Below are 12,582 nucleotides of genomic sequence, written 5' to 3'. Positions count from 1 at the left end.
AGTCCTGTTTTGGACATAAACTGCCGTGCTGCATGCTTCTGCCCACAGGAATTTAGGCATATCCTGATCATACAACATTGCCCTAGCTGCTTCCACAATAGTCCTGTTTTTCCTCTTTGCTACTCAATTTTGCTCCGGATTGTAGGGAGTTGTCCACTCTCTTCTGATGCCTTCCTTAGCGCAAAAATTAGTGAAGTCCTTGTCAACATACTCTCCACCATTGTCTGAGTGCAACACTTTTATCTTCTTTCCTGTCAGATTCTCCACTAGAGCCTTGAACTCTTTGAATCGACCAAAAACCTCATCCTTGGTTTTCAGAAAGTAGATCCAAGTCTTCCTGGAATGGTCATCGATAAAGGTGACAAAGTATTTGACACCACTAAGAGCTTTTGTGGACATCAGTCCGTAGATGTCTCAGTGTATCAATCCTAGCACACTCTTTGCCCAATTGTTACTTTTGGAAAACGCAACTTTGGCATACTTGCCTAGAGCGCACCCTCTGCATACATCATCCCGTTCAGTACTTAGTTCTGGAACTCCTAATACTGTTTTCTTGAGAATTCTCAGAGCCCCATGGTATAAGTGCCCCATCCTCCTGTGCCATAGCTCATTCAAGTCTTTGTCTCCATTACTGCCTATCAATGCCATTGGCGATTCTATATGTAGCATGTACAACCTGTTACTTCTGAGCCTTCTTTTTCCAACTTGGGTGTTTGACATATACTTTCTCCTTAATGAAGAAAACATCATAGCCCTTGTTTTGAAGTTGAGATATAGAAAGTAAATTCATCTCCAATCCCGGCACATGCAACACATCGGTTGCTCGAAGTTGCTCTCTTGCTTTGGTTTGAAAAACTATGGTACCTCTTCCTATTGGAGTACACTTTGCCTTATTCCCCATGGTGATCTGAAAAATCATTCTTTCTTCCTGATAAATCTGAGCCTTCTTTTTCCAACTTGGGTGTTTGACATATACTTTCTCCTTAATGAAGAAAATGTCGTAGCCCTTGTTTTGAAGTTGAGATACAGAGAGTAAATTCATCTCCAATCCCGGCACATGCAGCGCATTTGTTGCCCGAAGTCGCTCTCCTGCTTCGGTTTGAAAAACTATGGTACCTCTTCCTACTAGAGTACACTTTGCCTTATTCCCCATGGTGATCTGAAAATTCATTCTTTCTTCCTGATAATTTGAAAAACATTCTCGGATTCCTGTCATATGCCAGGAAGCTCCACTGTCTATATACCAAACCTCTGAGGAGGTAGAGCTTGTAAGGCAAATGACTTCTTCTTCCAATTTGGAAGCTAACATCGAATATTCGTCCCTTGTGCATTCCTCTGGAAATCTGCGCGAGCCCCCTTGAGTGGATGCCTTTGCATCATGCTTTTGACCCATAATCGATTTTCCATGGTCGGATCTCTGCTTTGATACCATTTTGAAATTTCTAAACTGAAATTCTATCACTGCAACATTTGATTTATTTCACCTACTTATTATTCTCAATAAGTTATTTACGAAATTCCTTCAACAAATATTAAAATAAATTCTACTACAGTTATCACACAATTACCCAGAGAAAAATACACGCACAAGAATCAATCACATCGACACAGTTATTTTTGGACAATTGTCCCCGGAAAAAACCCAATGCGGGAAAACTGGTGCAACAGATGAAGGCTTTATTAATCTTCAACAACAATTGCTTTTACAAGGAATGATTTTACATAGAGACTGAAAGAAAAACACCTGAGACTTTCCCTCTAAGACCATCTGACATTTTGGAGACCTTGCTCCCACTTCTGCATCACCCCTGCGTCACTCTGATTGACCTAGTGTGGCTCTGAGTGGCTCTGCGTCCCTCTGCGTTAACCTGCATAGGCTTTGCGTCTCTCTTTCTGCACTGTCTTCCACTGCCCCTGCGTCACCTCCTCCTCAATCACTACCTGCTGCTGAAGCCCTCCTCTTCCTCCACCCTGCAACTCCCTCTGAAATTGATCTCCTCGTCCTTGAGAATCGAATTTCCTTGAGATGCTGAGTATACGCCAATGTATCTCCAAATGACCCTCAAGTCTTTTCATATACTTTTCCTGTTGATGAATCAATGACCGAGATTAAATGCCTAATCAACGACTAAGATTAAAACAGACTTGATCCTCGTTTCTTAGAAGCTTCTCATCCTTATCTTTATTAATACCCATTAATATTTTTATTTTCCTAAGTTTAGACTTAGGAACCCATTAAAAATATTAATTATTTTAATAACTCCTCATCCGGATGGAATTTCTCAAAACGATTTTTGGGTCTTGGAGATCTCATGTGCCTTAGCCTCTCCTCCAAATTTCAAGGCTAGAACACATTTGATGGTACAAAAAATCAACAACAACCATGCAAAAAACTCTCTGAATTCTCCTCAGTGAACTTAGCTCAAGAATTGCAAGAGACTCGAATGAATAGCGTGAGTGAAATAGAGGGGATGGGGGTGTTTAAACTTTAAACAACTTTAGGGGGTGCTAGAGTAGCATTAAAAAAAATAAAAAAAAATAAAAAAATAAAATAAAATTATGCCCAGGCTGCACAGCAGTGGGCCTTGTGAACTGGTTCGGAACTGGTCCGGTACTAAACCGGCCGGTTCGGTATCGAACCGGTCATTTCCGGTTCGGAGGGCCGGTTCGGACCGGTTTTGCCAGAACTGGTTCGGTTCCAATAACACTGTTTTATAGTGCTCCCATTGGCTAGGGCCACCAAGAGATAGATTGATTGCAGCATTGCTTCTGACTCCAGTTTAGTTTAGACCCAAGGGACCTTCCCCCCTTCCCACAACAAAGCCAGACCAGATCCCTTGCCAGCAAGCAGATGAGATCATCCATGCTTTAGCAGTGGGTGACCCCTGCCATGAAGCAGCTCAGTGGGCAGTCTAAATCTTCCCCTGGTTCTTCCTACTAATAACATTATATTCTGAGTTTTCTTCCTCCGGTTTTGGATGCTAGGAGAGGTGGATCTAGCTGACCATGACATAATTGCATCACTTGCTTTCCAGTTCCTTGATCTATGTCCTTTGTACATCTTTCTCCTAGAGCAGCCACCCACTCTTGGAGTCAAGGGTTTCTCACTTTTTAGCATAGATACATACTTTACTCTTTGTATCTTGCTTTTTACAGGAGCTGATTTGGTGCTCCTGCTTTGTATTGACATCATTGCACTTTGTAGTCCCATTGACCTACTGTTCTGGTGATTTGTTGGACATTAATAGAATTATCTTATCTTCGGAATTTAATTGACAGCCAAGCACTGGTAATGCAATAAGGAATTTGGGGAAAAATATGTACAGGTGCCAATTCCAATTTTTCAGGGATATGACAATGCTCAAGAAAGATTTTTCTGACAGCTGATGTAGTTTGATTACTGCTTTTTTACTTTGAGTGTTTAGTTATTTCCAGTATATTTCCAAGTTGCTTGTGTCATGTTAATGGCAGCTTACAGAACCTTTAGCAGAACCATTAAATGTACTTAGTGAGATATGACTGAGCTTATGGCATGGGTGCTAACACTGAACATCCAGCCACAACCATTGCTCACCTCCATGCTTGGCACCTAAGTACATAAATTTGGGGTATGTATATAGGACCTAGGAGTAGGTAGTAAACACTTAGCTAAAACAACTGATTTATACTTGTGCCAATGGTGTCCTATGGTACCAATAAAATATCCTAATCCTAAAACAGCTGACCATTGCTCACCTCCATGCTTGACACTTGAGTACATAAATTTGGGGAATGTATATAGGTAGTAAGCACTTAGCTAAAACAACTGATTTATACTTTTGTTAATGGTATCCTATGGCACCAATGGAATAACCTATTCCTAAAATCAATAAATCTTGAAAAAACAAACTAAAAAGCAACAATGAAAATGGTATAACCTGAAACCATTTATGTTTCTTTATGTTCATTGACATGATATATAATCTCTCTCTCAGAACCCATAGCTTAGAGCATCTTTGACTTTCAGAAGCAATTAATTCTGTAGGTGATCTGTCATTCAGGCACTCATGAAAATGTGGTTGGTCTGTTTGTTTCCATATCTATCTATATATATATATATATATATATATATATATCGAGAGAGAGAGAGAGAGAGAGAGAGAGAGAATTGGGATTTCCTTATGCCCATGCATATTGACATTGGTTTAGAAACTATCTCCTTGAGAAATTTTTTTCTTTCCTCATTATTTAGAACCCATAGCTTACACCATTCTGAAATATTTAATTCTGTAGGTGATGCGTAATATTTCATATTGACACTAATGGAAGCTTTGTTCAATCTGTTTGTTTCCATAAATTAGGTCCAAGTTGATGCTATTTCAGGCACAAAGCGTGCAATAACAATCAAATCCAGTTCAAGATATCCTTCAATGTCTGATGTAGAAGATTTTCATGCAGTTTTTGGTGATAAATTTGGAGTTCACACTGAATTTCCTTTGGCAACCTTGTCGTTGAATGGAGGACTTAGTCGGGTAGGGCTTAAATCTTTTTATTTTTCAATTGAAAAGTTGGTTATTTCTTTTATTTAATGTTGTATCTGTGATTATCTTCTTATGAAAGCTTCTTTAATTCAGGAATCTAGTGAAGATGGAACTCTGGAACTTTTTCGTTTTTTTTCAGAAACAAGCCATGAGTATCTCTCTAATGATAAATTTAGAAAGGTATGTTTTAAATGGTGCTCATTACTTTATATTTTGTTCCTAACTGCCCTCTGATATCATCAATTGTCATTATTTTGTTCCCTCTTGATTTTTCGAAATATATGCATATTACTTTGTGCTTCTTTGGAACACATACTGTAAAGCAATGAATATGGGTCAGCATTGAAATTCATCTTCACGTCCTGTTATGCCCTTAAGTGGTTAAAGCATAGGATTTTTATGATAGTTGTCTTGGGTATGAATCTCATACCTATGACACAATTGCTTTTATGAGATGGTCACTTGTTAGGGTTTCTTCTTTAGGTTTCGAAGCTTTTTTGTCAAAGCAGTGGAGTCTTGTGAGTAAGACCATGTGATTTGATTTGCCATCAATTCTACCATTAAGATATCTCATTGGAACTTTCTGAAGATATACTGTGCCTCTTTTCATATATGCAGTTTCATTGATCAATTTCCTTTAAAACTTTTGGCAGCATTGAGATGGTCTTTCTCGGCTCTCAAAGCTTTTGGATTTCCCACTGTTGAAAGATAATCAGAGATGTTCCTTACAGCAACCTTATTTAAATCAAACATGTGCTACCTGTTACAGCAAACTCTCGCACATGTTGAGATAAAGTCCAAATGCTCAAGTGCGAGACCCATTGCACTTCAGGAGGGAGGCCACTGTCACCTCACCAACCCTCCTCTCACTTCTGCCCACCTCTCCTCTAGCCCAAGGGGCTTTTTCCCTGGTTCATCTTAGCGATCAAATAGCCTGGACATTGCCTTTTCATTATGTTGGCATCTTTGTTTTGAACTCATGTCATCGACAAGGAAACTGCTGTGAATGAACCTTCAAAATGTTCAAGCATTTTCAGGGGTAACAGAGTGAAGTTGCTTGAATATACTACAATTAGGGTTACATCTAGAGGCATTAAAGGCTTGGATGAACAATCAGATGTCCAGCTTCTATAGCTTAGGAGTTTGGCAAGCAACATTGTTAAAATTGGCAACTAGGACCAAATTCCACTTTGGACAGCTCATTTGATGGAGATGATGATTGCATTGAATACCTCTTTTCGTGAGGACTAAAATTGACCTAAAGATCATCAAATTTGGACAAGAATAAATGTGTTTTTGAATTTATACTCACACATTCTAGTAGCCCTGCATGAACTCATCCAAATATTATTCAAGAAATTATATTAAATTAAATCATACCTTACAAGATGGATTTTCATCATGACATCTTCTTGTAGGTATCAACATCCTGCACACATATTGTCACATCTCCCAAAGATATCCATTATCAAGGGTCTTCATTCTTTTCAGACTTTTATCAGAGTCTTCATATCTTTCTGGGAGATTTCCTAGTCAAATCTTCTTGGTCTTTTGGATGTTGATTTCCTTTCATCATGGTTGCATATCTCACGATCTCTTCCTTCCTCACACATTCCATAGCTTTCAATCAGAGTTTCTTTATTGTAGTCAATCACCTCATACTTCATATGAGGACATATTATGTTGATTTCATCTAGTGTGACTTATGCCTTCCTGCATCTTTTCAGAGGAAGAGATCCTTTTTCTCTTGTTCGTGCTTCTCAAGATAGAAGCAATGATCCATGTTACCTGCAACCATATGACATGACATTATAATATTAAACATAAGCATACATACCTTGTTTTACCTTCAGGTCATCGAGGCTTCTTCTAGCAGCTTCCTTGATTGAAAATATTTTCAATCCCTTGATCTGCTTCATGTCATCACATCATCATCTCATGGATTCCATAAGTTGGAGTTCCTATTGAAACACTTGCTTCTTCTCTAGATTAGTGAACCCTATGATGAGGATTCCATCAGATGATTTTTGAGGATCTTGTATAACCCCAACTGGCAGATGTTTCCTTTTTGGCTCGATGTATGATGAGCCTTAGATGACTCCTTTCTTTCCTTCAATGTCCACTGAGGTTCCCAAGAGCTATATATCCTACATGTTGTCTGCCATGGATTTTTGTCCTTCATGATCCCTATGGAGATGTTACGTGCTCTTGTTTCTAATGCTTCCATGATGCCATGATGCATCTTATTATCATTGTCATATCTTATAACACAAGATCTAGGAGCTTATGATAGGACCTTTTTGTGAGGGATACTATCTTACTCATAGGAGAGATTTGTTACTCCCTCTTTCCTTGGCCCTTTTCTTCAGCTTCCTCCATCTTTCAGTGATATGAGATTCCAAAATATTTCTATAGCATTGAATCTTAACTATACTTATTTTGTCTTGCTTGAGGACCAACCTTGCCTTCCTTTTCTGCACATGGTTGAGTTCTTTTAACCTTCAATATTTTTGCCATCAACTTGTCCTTCTCTATCTAGCATAGAGACCACAAGTTGTTGAATGAGGTAACCTTCTTGTTCATGGACATTTGTTACCTTGATTGTTAGTGTATTATGGTTATCTTCCTTTCTAGGTCTTGTAGATGGAAGATATCCTACATCCTTTGATACCCTTTACTTTCATGTAGATCAGATTTCATGTGACCTTCTTCATTGCACCTTAAGAGAATGAGTTTATCATCTACATCACTTTGATGTCTCCAATTTTTACTATGTGAGGGAATCTTTCATAAATATCCCTTTTCATAAATTCAGAGGAGACCTTTTGATGACTTCAGCTACTTAGAGGACTATGTCTATTCTCCTTCTTCATGCAAGGAATCTTCACCTTGATGCTTTCTTGAATGATCTTCTTGAATGATCTCCTTCAATGAGATTCTTGCTTGAGCTGCCTGGTACAATAGAGTTCCATAAATTTTCTCTAGACTTCCTTGCATTGTTCAGCACCAAGCATTACTGCCTTTTATGATATGTTGAGATTATTTGATTCCTTGATTGTGAGGATATGGAATCGAAATCAAGAATTTTGAGAGCACTGTCATGATGTCGACCCGAGATGTGGCATTGTGTTCTCCTTCTGAAGTGATATTGCTGTAATGTATGTTGTGACTGTATATCTTTGTAACCTTGCTGCAATGCTCCTTGCTGGAGTAGAGCCTTGCTTGAGTTGACTAGCATGAGCAAAGATCTTTGTGGCCTTCGAGCATTGTTCAATACCAATCATCGAAACTAATTAAGTAATTAAGATTGCTGTGGTATGACATGGGTTGTAATGACACCCAAATTTTGAGGCTAGCACCGAGACTGTGAAAGGTACTGTGTTTTCCTTTTGTTGTAGTGTAGATTAGGACTACTACTCAGATTTTCGACCTTCACCAAGATGATAATCTTTGCTGATGTAGACTGCTTGTTGTAGACTTGATCCTTTATTCTTGACAAAACCCTTGCTTTGATGCCCTTCTTCAAGACTGGTCCTTGTATGTCTCTTTTGCTGCCCTTCCTTTGACTTTAGCACCTTACCTTTGATACCATGTTGAAGAATCTAGGGCAAATGTAAATGTGATTCTTCTTAGCATGATAACTATTTGTGTGGTATTTTAATTTTTTGCTTATTAGCACAATATTATCTTGATATCATTAGTGTGTGTATTTCTTACTTTATTAGACAGTTACCAAAATACAAGAGACAAGAACACCAAATGTTGGCTTTCTGCCAGGGCGAAAACCTCTCCCTGTTGGAGAGGAAAACTCGCACAAAATTCTTCTTATAGAGATTCTACTTGACGAATACCAAGACCATGACCCTTGACCTACTAGGGCACTCCAAGACCAAGACACCAATCCTCTTCTTACTGTTGACATCATCATCATCATTACTGCATCATCTAGATCATCATCATAGTACCACAAAGGTCCTTCTAGTTGCACGATTGCTTGCTTCATCACCATGTCAATGAGGTCTTTCCAGGGAAAATTTTAAGGATGAAAATTCATCTTAAAGTTTAGAAGCCTTGGCGAATCTTACTAGTCCCCAAATTGCAAATTATGAAAATTTCGTCGATATCTTTGTAAAAACATGCAAATTTATAATAGTTTTATATATTGTATCTATACACTTTTGGCAATTTTTAAGGTAAAATAATTTTATCCTATAAAATTTGGGCGAATCGTTTTTAGAAAAAAATGGAAATTGGTGAATTTGTTTTTTGGAAAAACCATGGAAAATTAGCCCACTTGCGAATATTAGCCCCTAAAATTTTCCATGGGTCTTTCTACTTGAATGTGAACTGCACCAAGATCTTGATCATGACCTTGTCTTCATTAAAGAACAAGACCATGACTGCTACTTCACCGAGATCTTGACTGTGTCTAGAATGTCGAAAATGTATAACTTTGAGGTCACAATCATGTCGAGATTGTGACTGTGTCTAGAAAGCAATGTTAAGAATGCATTACTGAGAGTTCCTTGCATCAAGATCTTTACCTTCAATTATGCCGAGACTGTTTGTGCTACTGTAGGATACCTGAGATCTTCTTCACCACCGAAAACAATGATTGTGTTTCCTTCACTGAGATGTGCACCACCGAGGAGGAGAAGACTGTCATCTTTCTCACTGTAATTGTCCACGAGAATTGCAGAGGTGTCTACTGTACCCATCCGAGTTTGCTGAACTTGTGGACAGACCTCCGAAAATGTTATCCGAAACTGTCTTCCTGCACCTCCTGTACCCATCCGAAGTTGCAGAGACAAATCCGAGCTCTGTGTTTTTTGTGGTGACCCCAACGGGGTATTTATAGTGGTCACGTCTCCATAAATGAGACTACATATAGTGTGAAACGTTGTGTCTGTTTATTGAGTCGACATGATAGTTATAAATATATTTTTGAGGTTGACATGACTGTACTCCTTATCGTTTTGCTTGTTGTCTTCTTCATGAGGATTGTGCTGGTCTTGGAGGGCTAATCTAGTCACTAGGTAGACTTATATACATTACAAATATGCTCAAGAAGAGCTCTTTGAATCTTTGACTTTCTTAGACCTATGAAATGAGCAAGAAACTCATTCTTATAATTCAAAAATAATATTTATTTTTCTTGACAAGTGCAAAGATCAAAATTACATTTGTAAATACCGATCCTAGTTACACTTTCTTCAACAAGAGAGACAAGCCTTCAAATGGAAATGAACCTACTGCTTTTTCCACTCATGCAAAAAGGGAGAATAATGCTGGTCTGAGGAGACAGGGTCAAGGATCCAAGAAAGGATTCAAAGAAGGAAGAAAAAGAAGGTGCTAAAATTGTAACAGGTTTGACCACTATGTTGGAGAGTGTCTTCACAATAAGAATTCAACAAGGGATGACGACAACAACGACCACAACAATTTCAAAGGCAATGGCAGTTAGAGGAACAACAGGTTCAACAACAAAGGAAAGAGGAATGCTCCTACTGCTCGAAATGGAAATGGTCGACCTCCCAAAAGGACAAGAAATGCCAGGTATGATGAAAGTAATGTTGTAGAAAAACAAGATGAATTGATGAATTCTATCTTATTTCTGCTTTATCTACTGCCTCTCCTCCAGATACTTTGGATCATTGGTTGATTGATAGTGGAGCCTCAAGGCACTTCACTGGGTACAAGGAGGCCCTCTCAAATTTGGTTGAAAAGAAGACTAATTTGAAGATCATACTTGGAGATAATGCCACCTACCCCGTGAAAGGGATAGGTACTGTCACTCTTCACTTGAATCAAGGTCAAACCATTCATCTACAAGAAGTATTGTATGTGCTTGATTTAAAGAAGAACCTAGTGTCTATTTTTGCGATGGAAGATAAAGGCTTCAAGGTAGCATTCATTGATGGAAAGGTACATATTTGGCAAAGAAACCCTAAAGATGCATTTACTCTTGGATTTAGGGTTGATGGTCTTTATCAAGTTGGAGGAAGTCCATTGGGAGCTTTGGCAAGCGATAGTTCTCTTCAATTTGAGGCTCTGAGCTATGGCACTGGAGGTTCGCCCACTTACATTACGAAGTCTTACCTGAGGTAAGGAAGATGGTCACAAGTATGCCCGAGTTTAATATGAACCATGAAGGTGTTTGTCAAGGTTGTGTAGCTGTGAAATTTACAAAGGGACCATTCCCTTCTAGTGAAAGCAAGATAACCGATATTCTCCAATTTCCATTCTGACCTATCTGGTATGTTTTCATAATATCGTTGTGAGGATACTTATATGATGCAATCTTTGTGGATGACTACTCTTGCAAAACATGGATCTATTTCTTGAAGAAGAAGGTTGTAGTGTTCAAATGGTTCCATTCTTTCAAAGCATTGGTGGAAAATGAAACAGGGAAGAAGATCAAGATATTAAGGACCAACAATGGAACAGAGTATGAATCAAATGAATTCAATGACTTTTGAAGAGAAGCCGACATTAAGAGGGAGACAACTGTTCCATACACTATTGAGCAAAATGGCGTTGTTGAAAGGAAGAATTGAACAATCATGGAAGCCACCAATGCCATGCTCCATGATCAAGGCCTACCAAAGTTCTTGTGGGGAGAAGTTGCCAACACTGCCGTATATGTTCAAAATATGAGCCTACATCAAGCCTTGGATTTCAAGACACCCAAGGAAGTCTTCATTGGTAAGAAACCTGATGTTTCACATTTTAGAATATTTGGGTGTCCCGTGTATTTTCATGTGCCTAAAGAGGAAAGGAATAAGTTGGAAGCTTCTGGGAAGAAAGGAATATTTGTCGGCTACAGTGAAAATTCAAAGGCATATAGAATATGTGCTTGGTCAAAGAGAGGTGGAAGTAAGTCGTGATGTCACCTTTGATGAAGACATTGCCCTTGGGAAAGCCAAAGATCTCCTTATCCTAAGGAAGGGCGGCGATGATGCTGCCAAAAAATAGGATGAACCTCCGACAGATGAGCTTATGCCCAATGTTGAAGGCCTGATGGATCCTATCGATCCACCTCCTGGTGATACCTCTACCTCAAGGAAACGTCCACTATGGCTCAAAGATACTCTTGAAGATGCTGAAAGACATATTGCTCCAAGAGGGACATTTCGTGAAAGTAAGAAGCCAAACATGTATCAAGGTTATTTGGCTGCTATGAGTACTATTGTTCAAGTTGAACCATGCATGTTCGAGGAAGTTGTAAAACACCAAGTTTCAAAAGATGCGATGAATGAGGAGTATGAGTCAATCACGAGGAATGCTTGTCTGGGATGTGGTGCCAAGACCCAAGGACAAGTCTATGGTCACTTCTAAATGGCTTTACAAAATTAAACATGGAGCTGATGGGAGTGCAGAAAATTATAAGGCCAAGTTTGTTGCTCAAGGCTTCTCTCAAAGGAAGGAGTGGACTATGACGAGATATTTGTACCAGTTGCTCGATACATTACTATCTGATCTATTATTGCTCTTGTTGCCAATCAAGGATGTAGTCTACATCAAATGGACGCCAAGACTGCTTTCTTGCATGGTTCAGTTAAGGAGGAAGTCTACTTGGAACAACCTTAGGGGTTCGAAGTACAAGATTGAAGGACACATGTATGCAAGTTGAAGAAATCCCTCTACGGGTTAAAGCAAGCCCCTAAGGCTTGGTATGGGAGGATTGACAATTATCTTATGAAGTTGGGATTTACGAGGAGCTATGCTGATCCAAATCTATACTTCAAGGTTGGAAAGGACATGCCTCTCATTTTGGGCATTTATGTTGATGATCTCTTTTTGAAAGTTATCGACCCTCTCATTTATCAATGCAAGAGGGAGTTGACTTCTGAGTTCGAGATGAAGGGCCTAGGATTGATGTAGTACTTCCCATTGAAGGAAATGTAACTAGGTTCGGTCTTCATAAATGTAATTTTGATATTTGTATTTATTCAAGAAAAGAGAAATTATTTTTATAGTATTTGTCAATGAGTTTCTTGCTCAGTGAAAATAAGTCAAACTCATTTTAAAGTGCTTCTATAAAGTCAAAGTCAAAATATAA

The 12,582-nt window shown here is 38.8% G+C and overlaps 1 protein-coding gene across 7 annotated transcripts in view; it reads left to right on the top strand.

The window, feature by feature from the left end:
- The window catches only part of LOC149251389 (uncharacterized), a 368,168-nt gene that overhangs the window by 14,957 nt on the left and 340,629 nt on the right, over positions 1-12,582 (top strand). For all 7 annotated transcript variants that reach the window (XR_016266877.1, XM_089459404.1, XM_089459406.1 and 4 more), the window contains 2 exons: positions 4,341-4,511; positions 4,614-4,700. Coding sequence is in view for 6 of the 7 variants with exons in the window: in XM_089459404.1 (XP_089315530.1) it covers positions 4,341-4,511; positions 4,614-4,700 (258 nt within the window). In the remaining variant the exon portion in view is untranslated. The remainder of the gene's footprint in view (positions 1-4,340; positions 4,512-4,613; positions 4,701-12,582) is intronic.

This window comes from Pinus tabuliformis, chromosome 7, assembly GCF_031772625.1.
Source record: "Pinus tabuliformis cultivar Carrire ecotype Pingquan chromosome 7, CPIR1, whole genome shotgun sequence".
Lineage (NCBI taxonomy): Eukaryota > Viridiplantae > Streptophyta > Pinopsida > Pinales > Pinaceae > Pinus > Pinus tabuliformis.
Note: the sequence above shows the minus strand (reverse complement) of the source record. Positions and strands in the feature narration are given on the sequence as shown.